Source organism: Mastigoproctus giganteus, chromosome 10, assembly GCF_048544385.1.
Source record: "Mastigoproctus giganteus isolate SK-2022 chromosome 10, ASM4854438v1, whole genome shotgun sequence".
In the NCBI taxonomy this organism is placed as follows: Eukaryota; Metazoa; Arthropoda; class Arachnida; order Uropygi; family Thelyphonidae; genus Mastigoproctus; species Mastigoproctus giganteus.
Window position 1 is genome coordinate 109615562 of NC_143584.1, and position 16264 is coordinate 109631825.

At 39.5% G+C, this 16264-nt stretch overlaps 1 protein-coding gene across 1 annotated transcript in view; it reads right to left on the reverse strand.

Annotated features, from left to right (window-relative positions):
* The window catches only part of LOC150079216 (solute carrier family 25 member 36-like), a 98562-nt gene extending 91128 nt beyond the window's left edge, over positions 1-7434 (reverse strand). Inside the window, exon 1 of the mRNA XM_090384123.1 lies at positions 7219-7434. Within this exon, the coding sequence (XP_090240249.1) occupies positions 7219-7259 (41 nt within the window). The 5' untranslated portion in view covers positions 7260-7434. The remainder of the gene's footprint in view (positions 1-7218) is intronic.
* Between the last annotated feature and the right edge of the window lie 8830 nt (positions 7435-16264).

The window sequence follows — 16264 nt, forward strand, 5'->3', positions numbered from 1 at the left end:
AATAGATCCACAAAAAAATCTTTATTTTTTGCAATTTCTATACATTTCAACAAATACTTTAAAATCACGGCTACTTGAAGTTGTAACCTTTTTCCACATTCCTGTTTTGTCTATTTTTTTTTTTTTTTTTTTTTTGCAATTTCTATACATTTCAACAAATACTTTAAAATCACGGCTACTTGAAGTTGTAACCTTTTTCCACATTCCTGTTTTGTCTATTTTTTTTTTTTTTTATGAACACCCCAAACACAAAAGGTATCAAAACCTATAGTACTTAGTACCGTGCATGGGTTGAAGGAGAAGTATGGGGAGGGATGCTGGAAACTTTGCTCTAGAGACTAAACATGGGTTTCACCACTTCGAGCCTCCAGTAAGCAAAGTGGTGGTATTTCACTGGTTGATGAAAGTAATCTACCACATGACAATGGACAGTACACCAGTACAAACACTTTTCAGGACTATGTTTTGCACTATATACAAAATATATGCAATATATTTTCCATATATTGTGTCACCTGGGGTGGATGGGATCTACCCAGTTATGTTAAAGGAGGCAGCAAAGAAGGTAAGCAAACCCTTAGCCATAATTATGGGAGCTTCTTTGGACACCGGGGAGGTCCCCATGGACTGGAGGTGTGCAAATGTATCACCAGTTCACAAAGGGGGTTCAAAAGGTGACAGAAGTAACTATAGACCTGTTAGTTTAACTTGTTCTCAGGAAAATAATGTAATCACCGGTTAAAGAAGCATTGCAGGGTCATCTAGACAAAACTGCAGTAATAGTTAAGACATAGCATGGTTTGTTAAAGGGAGGTCTTGTCTGACCAATTTGATTGAATACTATGATGAACATCGCAAATGAACTGAATGCCAAAAATAGTTTTGATATCATATTCTTAGATTTCAGGAAAGCTTTTGATAATACTGTTGCACATGGAAGACTGCTGTACAAATTGGAGAGGTATGGCTAAGGGCAAGTTGCTACAATGGATAAAGGGATGGTTGAGTGAGAGACAACAGAGAGTATTAATCAATGGACACTGCTCTTTGGGGAAAAATGTTATTATTAGTGGAGTTCCCCAGGGTTCGGTGTTGGGTCCATTGTTGTTTTGTATATTTATCAATGATATTGATGAAGGTATACTAGGTTTAATGTCCAAATTTGCAGATGATTCAAAGGTTGGCAGGGTTGTTAACGACAGTAAAGACAGTATGCTACTCCAACTGGATATAGATAAGTTGGGCAAATGGGCTGAAAAGTGGCAGCTAAAATTTAACATTGACAAATGCAAAGTACTGTATATGGGTAGTAATAACGCAACAGAAACATACCAACTGTGTGGTACTACACTCAAGGAAGTGGAAAGTGAGAAAGACCTGGGGGTAATTAACTGTACAGTCAAATATGAAATTTGCTGAGCAGTGCAGAGGGGCTACCAGGGCAGGTCATGAAGTCTTATCAATGATATATAAAAGTTTTGCTAGCAGGGACAGGGAGTGATTATCCCGTTATACAAGGCAATGGTTAGGCCACACCTAGAGTACTGTGTACAGGTCTGGAGGCCCTATTTTAGGAAGGATGTAGAGTTGCTAGAACAAGTACAAAGAAGGGCAATAAGATTGCTGAGGGGAACAAAGGAGTGCTCTTACCAAGAAAGGCTTAAGTTCTGCAAATTGCAGCGCTTGGAAAGTAGGCACCTGCGAGATGATCTGATTGAGGTGTATAAGGCTGTGAATGGGTTGAGCAAGTGTAATGCTGATGGGATTTGTCCTCTTGCTCAGATTAAGAACCTGAGGGGGAACAGATACAAATTGAGGAAAGACAGTTGTAGAATAGATGTGCGGAAATTTGCCTTTAGCCAGCAGGTAGTTTGTTTGGTGGAACAGACTTTCATCTTTTGTTGCGGAAGTTGATAGCCTAAAAAAATTCAAGGCTGAGCTGGACAGGCAATTTGGAACAAATGGAGGGGTGAAATGGGAGAGGATTTTTTTTTTTTTTTTTCCTTTGGCTGATGCTGCATAAGCTTGCTTTCTTGCATTGTATGCTTCTACTAATGCCTTATCCCATTGTGGTCCTGTTATAGTATGCACAAAACATATTTTGGACTTTTGCTGTGAGTAACCATGAAAACTTAATTTCTGTTGTGGCAACCACAACTTCTTTTGTGGTAGATGATTTTTATTCCATTTTATTTTAAAAGAGAAAATGGCAGAGGATTCATCTAGTGAACACTATATTGACAGTGACTTCCATATTTCCCTAATTCAGCAAGAATTACATAAAACTTAGTCATGTAGAACATTTGACATCTTGTTTAAAGGACTATAATTTATTGTATACCAGTTGCAAGATGTCTAAATACAGGAAAAGGTATCTTGCTCTCTATGTTTTTCTGCTGGTTGGTAATTCTTTGTTACTATTGAGATTAAGTCTCTTTGAAGACTTACAATTTTCCCATTGTGGTCCTGTAAACCAGACATTTGCATAGTGATCAAAATGAAGTGCTAAGGGTTCAAAATTGTTTAGTAAACTAAATGCTGATGAGGCCTTTTCTCTTTCTCTAAATTTATATTCCTTTCTGTGTGTCATTAAAGTGAAAAAGGGATGATGCGAATATATGTACAGAAATTTGAAATTTGTTTTCTAAAGTAATGGAGAAATCAATTAACCGCCAACTCTTAAACTACCTAGAAACCTTCCGTCTGATCAACGATTGCCAGTATGGATTCCGTCGATCCACTGGTAATATTCTGGCTTATGTTACCCATTTATGGACTAATTCAATGGAAAGGTTCAGTGAAACACAAGTAGTTGCTCTTGACATCTCAAAGGCTTTTGATCGTGTTTGGCATAAAGATCCTCTAAACAAGCTTCCATCTTATGGTTTGCCAACTGTTTTTTGTAATTGGTTATCCACTTTTCTCTTTGATCGCTCACTGAGGGTGATGGCAGATGGCTCTCTGTCTTCTAACTTCTCCACTAATGCCGGTGTCCCCCGAGGTTCAGTTCTTTCCCCCACTCTTTTCCTCTTGTATATTAATGACCTTCTTCCATTGACTGGAAAACCCTATCCATAGTTTTGCCGATTATAGCACATTGCATTCAACTTTCCATTTTGAGAAACCTTGTCCTGCTCAATCAGCTTCAACTTCTCAAAAATCTGCTACCAATTCCTTAAATGCTGATCTTCAGGTAATTCTCCAGTGGGGCAATGACAACTTAGTTGATTTCAACCCTTCTAAAACTCAGTCTTGTCTTATATCTCGCAAAAAGCATTATTCTGCTCCTATGCTTATCTTTAGTGACACTCCGATTTCTAGGCAAAATGATATATCTCTTTTGGGGATTACCCTGACTTCTAATTTCTCTTGGCACAAGCACATTACAAATATTGCTTCCTCTGCATCTAAAAAACTTGGTTTTCTCTTTCACTCTCGGCGTTACTTTTCTTCCAAACAGCTGCTCACTCTGTATAAATCGCAAATCTGCCCTGCCATGGAATTGTTCCCACATCTGGGGTGGTGCCCCCAAAACCTCTAACAGAGTCTCTCCACTCGCTTTCTCACAGATGCACTGTTTCTGCTGCATGCCTCTTCTACAGATACTTCCATGGGCACTGTTCTTCTGAATTGGCTTCTATAATTCCCACTCTCTCTTTCAAAACAGTCCAAACACGTGCCGCCACCAGCAAACATCCATTTACTGTCCAACTTCAAACCCACAGAACCAACTTTTCATCTTCCTCATTTATTCATTCAACTGCCATTTTCTGGAACAACCTTCCTTCATACGTATTTCCTGAAAATTACAATCTACAGAAGTTCAAGTCCAATGTCAACAAATATCTTCTTTCGTCTTCTCAACCTCCAACCCAAGCACAGTACTAAGTACTATAGGTTCTAATACCTCTCATGTTTGGGGTTCACATAAAAAAAAAAAAAAGTCAGAGAGTAACTGATTGTTGGAATAAACTTACATTAAAATAATGGAATTTATTAGGTCCTAGCTGTAAGATATCTAACTACAGGAAGACATATCTTGATTTTTGTCTTTCTACTGGTTAATAATTCTTTGTTACTACTGAGATTATGCAGAATATTTTTGAAGACTGCTTTTAGCATTAGTATTAGTAGAGGCATATGATGCAAGAAAGCAAGCTTATGCAGCATCAGCCAAAAAAAAAAAAAAACCACACTTCCATTTCACCCCTCCATTCGTTCGAAATACCTGTCCAGCTGAGCCTTAAATTTATTTAGGCTATCAACTTCCACAAAAAAGGGATGGAAGTCTGTTCCACAAACCAACTACCCGCTGGCTAAAGGCAAATTTCCGCACATCTATCCTACATCTGTCTTTCCTCAATCTGAATTTATGCCCTCTCAGGTGATTATTCTGAGCAAGAGGAAGAATCCCATCAGCATTGAGCATGCTCAAACCATTCAAGTCTTTATACACCTCGCCGGTGACTAGTCTCCAGACACTGTAATTTGCAAAACTTAAGCCTTTCTTCGTAAGAGCAACCCTTTGTACCATTCACTAATCTTGTTGCCCTTCTCTGTACTCATTCCAGCAGCTCTACATCCTTCTTGAAATGAGACCTCCAGACCTGTATACAGTACTCAAGGTGTGGCCTGACCATTGTCTTATACAAGGGAATAATCACTTCATCCCTGTTAGAAAAATTCCTGTATATAATTGACAAGACACCATGAGCTACTCTTGTAGCCCATCTGCACTGCTCAGAGAACATCATATCTGCCTGCACAAATACTCCCAGGTCCTTTTCATTCTCTACCACTGTCAGTGTAGTACAACAGATGCACTTTCATGTGAATGCAGAATATTCATAAATAAATGAAAAGAACAGATTTAAAGACTTGTATAAATTATTAAAAGGGATGAGCAAAACAGGTTGTTTTTTTTTTTTTTTGTTGATTATGCTGTATAAGTTTGCTTCCTTACATCACTTTTTTATTATCTTTATTAGCCATAGGGTGCAAGGAAGCCTGAGGCTTTTGCTGCACCAGGCAAAAAAAAATTCTTAGTTACCCTGTGAGAGAGAGAGAGAGAGAGAAAGAGAGAGGGAAATCACCAAGAAAGAGAAGAATGATGATATCCAGCTAAGGAACCTTGGTGTGCCAAGCCCATACATTCACACATGAGGAATTATTAAGGTTTGAAAATGGCAGAAGGTTATCAAATTGTAGCAGGATAACTTAATGATTTTGTAATAACTGAAAGCAAAGTGGAGGAGAAATTGTTGAAGTTAAACATAAGAAAAGCACCTGCGGTGGATGGAATCTATCCAGTTATATTAAAGGAGGCGGCAAAGGAAGTAAGCAAACCCTTAACGATAATTATTAGAGCACCCTTGGACTCAGGGGAGGTCTGCACGGACTGGAGATGTGCAAATGTATCCCCAATTCACAAAGGGGGATCGAAGGGTGACACGAGTAATTACAGACCAGTTAGTTTAACTTCTGTTCCGGGTAAAATAACGGAGTCACTGGTTAAAGATTTATTGCAGGATCATCTAGACAAGACTGCAGCAATAATTCAGACACAGCATGGGTTTGTTAAGGGAAAGTCTTGTCTGACAAATTTGATAGGATATTATGATGTGGTTACAAAGGAACTGGATGCAAAAAATAATTTTGATATCATATATTTGTATTTCAGGAAAGCTTTTGACACTGTTGCACATGGAAAACTTTTGTACAAATTTGAGCAGAAGACAGAGGGTGGTAATCAATGGGTGCTGCTCTTTGTAGACTTAATGTTATTAGTGGAGTCCCACAGGGTTCGGTCCACTGTTGTTTTGAATATTTATCAATGATATTGATGAAGGTATATTGGGCTTAATGTCAAAGTTTGCAGGTGATACAAAGGTTGGCAGGGTTGTTAATGACAGTAATGGCAGTATGCTACTGCAACAGGATCTAGATAATTTGGGCAGATGGGCTAAGATGTGGCAACTGAAGTTTAACCTTGACAGATGCAAAGTACTGCATATGGGAAGAAGTAACCCCAGAGAAACGTACCAACTGTGTGGTACTACACTTAAGGTGGTAGAAAATGAAAAAGACCTGGGAGTAATTGTGCAGTCAGATATCTGAAGTTTTCTGAGCAATGCAGACAGGCTGCCAGGGCAGGTCATGGGGTTTTGTCAATGATATATAGGAATTTTGCTAGCAGGGAAAAAGCAGCGATTGTCCCTCTGTATAAGGCAATGGTCAGGCCATTGAGTACGGCATACAGGTCTGGAGGCCTCATTTTTGGAAGGACGTAGATTTACTTGAGCATGTACAGAGAAGGGCAACAAGATTGGTGCGGGGAATGAAGGGATCCTCTTACCAAGAGAGAGGCTTTTGTGCAAATTGCAGTGGCTGGAGACTAGGCACCTGCACGGTGATCTGATTGAGGTGTATAAGGCCTTGAATGGGTTGAGCATGCTGCATTCTGATGGGATCCTTCCACTTGTTCAGATTACGAATCTAAGGGAGCATAAATTCAAATTAAGAAAGGACAGATGTAGAACAGATGTGCAGAAATTTGCCTTTAGCCAGCAGGTGGTTAATTGCTGGAACAATCTTCCATCTGTCGTTGTGGAAGTTGATAGGTTGAATAAATTTAAGGAGGAACTGGACAGGCATTTGGAGGGAATGGTGTGATATTTTTTTTTTTTTTTTTTGGCTGATGCTGCATAAGCTCATACATTTGCTTTCTTGCATCACATACCACTACTACTATTACTGCATACTCACCAGATGTGAGCCCCTGTAGTTGCCAATACTATGCTCAAAAAACTATTTAAATTAATGCGTTTCAACCTAGTTTCAAATAATTCTGTCCAAAATACTGTTTAAATTAACAACTCAAAGGCGTATTTCGCTATCAATAAGATAATTAAATGTTTAATAATTAAACATTTAATTTAATTGTTTATTTAATAATAATTAAACATGAATAAAAAATTTTGTGGGTGTGTGCCATTTAGCATTTCAGAATTTATATATCTTCCAAAATGCAAAAATACGCTTGTGTGCCACAATTCATTTATATAAACGTTAATGTAAACTTGCAGTCATGCCATAGTTTACTACATGCGAAAAGCAACGGCTATAAATAGATACCGCGGAAAGCATTTCAACGCATTCATAACACATTTAACGCAAGGTTACTCACAATAATAACAATAAAAAAAACTGAAACCATACCCTCCTGCCACAAGATGTATCACTGTGTCGTATTGCGACATGCCATCTACATAGACATTAACATTTTTTCTTCACATTTAAAATTTGTCATCAAGCAGTTGTTTACAAGAGACGAAGATATCACCCAAACAAAATCAGAAGCATCATAACACCTCAACTCGCATGTCACAAGTCAAAAGAAAACAGTACCGTAGTTCGATGATACCGCATCCACGTGAACACTCGACTTTCATTGGCACGCCACTTTCCACGTGACTATATGAAGATTCGACCGCCTCGTCTGTTTATCTGGTTGGACAGCAGTAACTTCGATTTTTGTATTACTAAACCAATCACCAAAATCCAAGGCCGCTCAATATTTTCATAAAGATAGTATGCTTGTATAATATCGTACACCAGTGTACCTCAACTGTGGTTTGCGCAGCACTTCTGGCCGCTTAACGTATAGAAGTGGTAAGTGGGACTTGACAATAAAACAGCTTTTTTGCTGTAGGTAACAAACCCAATAACTTTTTTTTTTTTTTTTTTTATGAAAACCCAAACACACGAGGTATTAACACCTACAATATTTAGCACTGTGCATGGGTTGAACGTTGAGAAATTGAAAGAAGATATTTGTTCACAAGACACTTGAACTTCTATAGATTTGTCATTTTCAAGAAATACGTATGAAAAGGTTGTTCCAGAAAACGGCAGTTGAATGAATAAATGAGGTAAGATAAAAATCTGGTCCTGTGAGTTTCAAGTTGGTCAGTTAAACGATGTCGACTGGCTGCGGCATGAGTTCGGACTGCTTTGAAAGAGAGAGAGCGGGAATTATAGTAGCCAATTCAGAAGAACAGTACCCACGCAGGTATCTATAGAAAAGGCATGCAGCAGAAACAAATGAGAGTCATTAATTAACGTAACTGCCCTCGTTTGAATTGAATCTAGAAGCCTGAGACAGGTTTCAAGATTCCATTCAATTCTTCTAAATTCCATTTTTTAAATGCAGAGAAATCAATATTTGTAATTTGCTTATGCAGAGAGAGAGAGAGAGAGAGACTAGAAGTAACGGTAATCCCCAATAGTCGTATATGATCTTGCCTAGAAATCGAAGATAAGCATATGAACAGAACAATAATTTTTAAGAGATATAAGACAAATCTGAGTTTTAAAAGGATTGAAATCACTAAGTTATTTTTACCCCACTGGAGATCAGCATGTAAGGAATTGGTTGTGGATATTCTAGAAGTTTAAGCTGTTTGTGCAGGGTGGAATGCAACGTGTTATCATTAACAAAACTATAGATAGCATTTCCGGTTAATGGAAAAAGAACTGAACCTTGGGGAACACCAGCATTAGTGGAGAAGTTAGAAGACAGAGAGCCATCTACCATCAATCGCCGTGAGCAGTCAGAGAGAAAACGTGATACCCAATTACAAAAAAGCAGTTGGCAAACCATAAGTAGGAAGCTTATTTAAAAGACCTTTATGCCAAACATGATCAAAATCCTTTGAAACTTCAAGAGCAACTGCTTGAGTTTCATCAAACTTTTCCATTGAATTTGTCCATCGAAGGGTAACATAAGCCAGATTATCACCAGTGGATCGACATTGACAGAATCCATACTGGCGATTGTTGATCGGATGGAAGATTTCTAGATAATTTAATAGATGACCATTCACTGATTTCTCCATTACTCTAGAAGGAATAGAAGAAAGTTCAATGGGACGATAATTGGATGGGAGGGATTTGTCACCTTTTTTAAAAACTGACTGGATATTAGCAAATTTCCAAGCAGAACGAAACACACCTTTGGAATAAGAAAGTGAAAAAAGGCAACACAGAACAGGAATAAAATCAGGGGCATAGGCTTTGAGAACAAGAGGAGAAATATCATGTAGCCTGTAGCTTTTTTATTATCAAGATTGCTCAAAATCCTTCTAATATCATTTTGACGGAGGACCATAGGAGACATTGAATGGAGTGTACTGGGAATGGAGGGAGTTGGTTAACCAAGGGACTCACATCTGGTGGTGAGTATGGGCTTGGCACACCCAGGGTCATAAGCTGGATATCATCATTCTTCTTTTTCTTGGTGATCTCTCTCTCTCTCTCTCTCTCTCTCTCTCTCTCTCTCTCTCTCTCTCTCTCTCTCTCTCTCTCTCTCGGGGTAATTCAGAATTTTTTTTTTTTTTTTGGCTGGTGCAGCATAAGCCTCAGGCTTCCTTGCACCATATAGCTAATAATAATAACAATAATACACAATTTCGAAGAAAAATAGGATACTAGCAGGTCAGCTTTATCTTAGGCAGGGGTCGCAATAGACCATGTGGTTTTGACAGAGGTGAGAACAAAGGTTTGCAAAAGTTGCGGTCAATAGCTTTGGAAGAGACCAGAATGCTCCACTACCATTTGCATAAAAAGAATGCTTTCTACCCTTAGCCTGCTCGAAATCTAGTTTGGACTGATTAATAACTACTTTACAATTGTTATGAGCTTTGGTGTAGGCAGAAAATGGAGCTGGAGATTTGGAAACAAGTCAATTACGATATGTTACATTCTTCTCTTGAACAGCCTTAGCACATTTATTGGAAAACCAAGGTTTTCCAATAAAGGACGCGATTTCAATGGGTGTGGAATAAAAGATTTCATCCTTACAAGAATATCAAATTATTATATTATATTAGGGTCGCCCGTAAATGATTACATATACGCTTTTATGTATTATGTCTGTAAATTGTGTGTGTTCTGTAGCCGATTCGCCTGTTTTTCTGGACGAAAAAAACCTCAGTTTCTGGGGGGGGGGGGAGAAACCTTACTATCTACGCCTGAGACCGATAAACTCAGTCACTGAGTCAAAAAAAGCCCATTAAAGCTCCTCACATCATCAACGGGATTCGAACCGGGCTTTTTCCACCCGGTGTAGGGAGGACAGTGACGATACCACTGTGCTACCGCGCAGACGATCCTTACAAGAATAATTTCACTGACATGATCTGGGCAAAGGTTGACATCAGAACATTTGAAACAGTAATCCGACCAAGGAAAAGAAGAACAAAATCTCGCAGATCATCCCATTTTGCATTCTTGTAATGTCAAAGAACAAGAGGTTGATAATGGCCACGAGAGAGTCTTCATTGGAGAACAGACCATCACCAAGTTGTGATCTGAGGTACCTAGAGAACCCCTCACCTCGACCATGAAGTTAGAAGGTTGTTTGTAAAAAAAAAAAATCAAGCGCGTTGGCTACGTGGTCAGTACTGTCTGGTAGGAGAATGAACGATCTGTGTGAATTCATTAGTAATTGCAAAAGTCTCAGCATCTCGACCAACTCGGTCCGCGTGACTAGAAAACGAAAGCCAGCTGGAGTTGTGAACATTAAAATCACCAAGGAAAATTACCTCACTGTTAGTAAAGTTGGGCTAGAGAAAGTCAAGTTTCAAAGAGAGGAAGTCAAATAGTTCCAAGTCATTAGTGGAGTTGGGAGAACGATAGAGACAACAGATAAATTTGACAGAATGTGGTAGAGAGATTTTAAGGCTTAGAAAATTTCAAAGAGGAGATTACAAATTACTGTCCCCGACAGAGAATATCGGAACGAACATATGCAAAAGTACTATCTTCGAAGTGAAAGGAATCATATAGCAAATAATTCGGAAACTGAGATGAGCAATGGTTGAATCAGCTGATAACTCGGATTCTGTCAAAAAGTACATGGCGTTTGGCAGACTGCAAGTGAAAATAGAGATCATTGAAATTAGTACTGAGACCATGTATATTTGTCATATAAACGAGGAAGTGCTTGGGTGGTTTAGATCTCTTTGCTGTTAAGTTTGTTCTGTAGGTTTGACAATTCTTGGTGTATTCAGTAGTAAGAAAAGGTGGGGGCACATGTACGAATGATTGAAATTTTTGGATATGGCATGCACATGGTAAGAATAAACCCAGCTCCTTGACATAACGTGGTCTTGACAACGTCCCCCCGCTTATACACTACCCGCACTTCCTCCAATCATTATTTGGTAGAATAGATGAAGCGAGATTATACACTAGCTAATCCGACAGCCTCCTAGATAGTTAAATAAAGATTCGGTCTGGTGGACTACTAGCGGCCGGCCTGCAAAAACTGTTTTAGAGCAGTACCCTCAAAATGTGAGGAAGGTTGGATCTCCCCATGATGTCAATCATAACCTCAAAAGACATCAATCATACAGCATGATGGAAGAGATGGGGGAAAGTTTGCCAGAGCTTTGCTTTGGAGAAAGATAAAACATGGATTCCACCACTTGAAACCTCCAATAAACAAAGTTGTGGTATTGCACCGGTTTATCTACCACCTAGTATTGTCTGCTAACACAGAGGGGTGGCATTCTTCTGTCGGTGTGGGCTCCACACCTCGACTCCTACTTATGTTGGTTCTCACCTGGGTGTTCACCTACAGTGTGCTAGGCGGGGTATTTCAGGACCTGTACATGCAGGGTTACTATCAGTCTCATTATCATGACGGTGCAAGCAGAGGATCTGGTTGTCACAGACCGACTGAACTTTGTCGAAATTAGATACACTTGGCTTGAGTGTCACCCGAATATCAGTTCCATCAGCCTTTTTGACTCCCAAGTAGTAAGCATAGTTCCGAATATCTGAGAGAATGGCTGCGACAGCCTCAAGGACCAGTGAGGATAGATATTGGTATGTTTATAGCGGCCTAATGTATACTAAATATGTTAAGTACCAGTGCATAACATTATAATCATAATATTACCCTAATTTGCGTATAGGGTTTAATTTTTTTGCGGTTCTTGGCTTTAAATATAAAAGTGGATGTTTATCTGAAAAAAGGTTAGATAAACATAGTCATGTTTACTGCATGAATCCTCCTTATAAGGGCCTTCCACTCTTTTAAGTTTGTGTAGCAGGATTTCTAAGCCTTAAGCGGAATCAGCTTTCAATTCAAGGTGGGGGAAGTATGAGACTGATCCCCTATGTGGAAAAAATTTCCCTCCTGAGAATTAATGCTTCTCATTCCATATTAACTGTTCCTCACGGTGGGTTGACAAAGTCTGGTTTAAATATGAGGTGTATTTTTAGTAAGGAAGTAAATCAATGGAACCGTTTATAGCATCAGATTAATACAGATTGCTTAAACACATATATTGTCCAGTGAAAACATAACCATCCGCGTGTTTTAGCAATCGGCCGTTCCTCCCCGCCTGGTGGCACACGTATCGGGGTGAGAACTGGTGATGTTATATTGCAGGTTGGTGGCATGCGGTCCATACGAAGTACTTGATCAACATATAGGCAACGAATGCGATATGACAGACTTCGAAAAGACATGATTATCGGTTGAATGTTGGCGGTATTACGGAAACTGAGAATTTTGTATGTTGGTCGCGGACAGCTGTAGTTAAAAGTATTACAAGAGTGACGGAAGCGGACAGAGCAGCAGCCGTGGGCCAATGGCAGACACCCACGCTTCACCGATCATTGTGGTGAACGTAGGCTGTCCTGTTTTGTGCAAGCCGATAGAGGGAGTGAAAACGGTGGAATGGCTATAATCACCCTGCTCCGAATACCGAATGCAAAAAGTCCAGGTTCGAATCCCATCAATGGCATTAAGAACTTTTATGGGTCTTTTTCACTCAGTGGGTGAGTTTATCGGTCTCAAGCGTAGACAGCAAAGTTTTTTTACACCTTAAACTTGAGTATTTTTGTCCAGCAAAATAATAAAATTGACCCAGACAACACATGCAATTTATGGATTAATACACATTGCTATATCAGTTAGTTCTTGGGTAGCCCTAATATTTCAGCTTTTTTATTTTATTTTATTTTATTTATTTATTTATTTATTTTTTTTTTTTTTTTTGCCCACGGACTTTAGACGGGGACTACGAGCAGCGTTTCCAAGTCCACGATGAACGAAACCCCCTTTGTATGGTCTGCTGGAGTAGACGCTGGTCAAGGTACCCTAACGGCCATTCATCGCCAACGACGCTTAAATTTGCATTCGAACTACATCATTGGACCAGTGACAACTGGCAAAAAGTTATCTTTTCAGATAAATCATGTTTTCTGCTATACTGTGTAGTCGGTAGTTGGAAATCTTACATAAACTATTACATCGTCCTCTACGCCACTGGTAAATTATGGTGACAAACTGAAGAGAAGGATCACTCCAACATTCTCGTCCAACAGAAAAAGGCAGGTGGCAGCATAGTATTAGGGTCAGGAGGTAGCAGTGGTCTGCATGCATAGCATAGTGGTATCATCACCGTCCTCCCCACACTGGGTGGAAAAGGCCCAGTTCGAATCCGTCGATGACGCGGGAACTTTTATAGGACTTTTTAACTCCGTGGCTCAGTTAGTCGGTCTCAAGCGTGGACAGCAAGGTTTCCCCCCCCCCCCCCACCAGCAACTCGGATTTTTCGTCCAGTAAAGCAAGCAAATCAACTAGAGAACACACGCAATTTGAATTGAATTTCTAGGTGACCCTAATATAACAGTATAATAGTTCAGGTGGCTGCAGCGTTTCGGTATTGAGGATGTATTTCCTGAGAATCTCCTGGGATCGCATACCCCTGTATGCGAATCTTGTATACTACATTCTGAATGCTGAAAACTACCTATCCTTTGTAGCTGATCAGGTACATCCCTTCATAATGATTGCCTTCCTGGATGGCACAGGTGAGTTCCAGCAAAAAAAAAAAAAAAAAAAAAAACTATTATATTTAGGTCACCCGAATAATTAAATTCATCTGCCGTGCTGTGCTGTATCTTATGTCTGTTAATTGCGTGTGTTCTATGGTTGATTTGTCTGTTTGCTGGACGAAAAACTCCAGTTTCTGGGGGAAAATCTTGCTATCTACTCCTGAGACCGACTAACTCAGCCACAGAGTGAAAAAAGCCCATTAAAGTTCCTCGCGTCATCGACGGGATTCGAACCCCGGCCTTTTCCACTCGGTGTGGGGAGGACGGTGACGATAGTTCCAGCAGGATAATGCGCACTGCCACGTTAGTGCGCATTATCATTATACACGTTATACACGTTAGTGGCAGTGTTCGGGAATTGTTCGCTGAACAGGAAAGCGACTTCGAGGTGTTACCTCGGTCGCTGAATTTACCGGACGTGAATTACATAAAACATCTCTGGGATTAAGAGGCTCGACTGATCCGGCGTTTAGATCCTCCACAACTGACTATCACAGACATACAGGACACAATCCTGAAGACTTGATACAACATGCTTCATGCATCGCCTTTCAGCGGCCTCATCGTTTGCGGTTGTATTAGTTTCAAGAAGTGGTAGGCGGTCAAAATGTGTAAGTCCTGCAAATAGGACAAAAGATATAAGTAAGAGAAGAGAGCACTACAACCCAGCGGGTCGCAAACTTTCTGAGCCCAGGCCTCCATTGTCAATTATAGATGTTTTACTTCAAGGGAGGGGGCCGAGAAAATTTTACAGGTCAAGGGAGGCATGGGGTCATATATGAATCCCCCCCCTTGACCTCTAAAATTTTCCCGGCGCCTCCCTTGAAGTAAAACATCTATAATTGTGCAATTTCTTATTTTTAATATGTTAATACAATAATTCAGACTCATGCAAGGTCAAATAGTTATCTTTGTGTGCGAAAATACGCGAACCAATCACTCGTAGTAATCGGATCCCAAGAATACGGTCAGGAAACACGATGCGTTCTCTTCGTCAAAAATACCCCAAATATTTTCTATAATTATTTACATTAATAATATAGATAAAATAGTAGTAGATATATAATAATAAAAAAATCATTCTTAATACATTTTTAATATTTGCCATGGAAATCTTACATAAACCATTACAAGCCATAATTTACACCCCTGGTAAATTATGGCGCCTCACCAGGGCGTCGCGACGCACAGTTTGAGAACCACTGCTATAAGCATTAAACTAAATTCGCAAACTAACCAACAACTAAATTCGCAAACTAACCAACAACTAAAATAGCAAATATACACCGAGTGGCTACTCTGTTAGGGTAGTCCGCCTACTCTTTCAATGATATGGAGAGATCCATCAGTAACAGCATTGTTCTTACTATGCAATAATAAAGAAGGTTAGTAGACACGTAACGACATATCACATTAAAAAAAAAAAAACATTGGTATTAACGCCCCCTAAGCATGTGCTCATAACCGTAAATGCAGTGTGTGTGTGTGTGTGTGTGTTCACTGTCTGATTTTCGTGCTGTGTTGGAATCTTTTGTGGTACATTTAGCCATTTTTTTGGCCAGTTGAAGGTGAGTTCCAAAGTGTTGCTATGTGCATTGCCAAGTGTAAGCAAAGAAACCTAATTTAAAATTTTTGTTGCTGGGTTTTAGGCATATCAGCAACTTAGATCATATGAGTGTTCACGCCGATATCTGTATGTTTTGCGGGCTGAAAGATCGTATACGTTCCACCTAAGATCGGTTATTTGCGGCCTCGAATGAAGAGGTCTTTAGAAATTCCTCCCGGTCGGGAGGCATTTCTGAACGGGAATCAAACCCAGATACCTCCAAACGAGTGGTAGACGGCGATGCATCTTAAGTTCTTAACGTATAGGCTGTTGCGGAGGACTGTAGCAAGGACACATACATCCATTCCTTTTTATAGGCTTTTTACACAATATGGCTGAGTTAGTCAGTCTCAGGTGAGGGTAGCAAGGTTTTCCCTCCCGGAAAAAACACGAGTTTTTCGTCCGGTAAACAAATAGGTAAATTGACCACAGAACGTACGCAATTCACGAACCATATATATATTGTGCAATATGGTCCAAGTTCCTGAGCGCATAAACCCTACAACAAACAAACAGATCTCCCATATGCTCTACACATTAAGCCCATTAATGAATTGTCATCTGATTATTGCTGTTTGTTGTTGTTGTCTGAAACCTAAACCAAATACCGCGATAGTGTTATTTTTAAAAGGGTCGAAACTTTTTTGTTTGATTTATATTTTCTTATATTAAAAGTGTTATTTGCATTATCAATAATGCAACGTAAAATTGTTTAATATTTTTGTAGGAATATAATAAGTATTC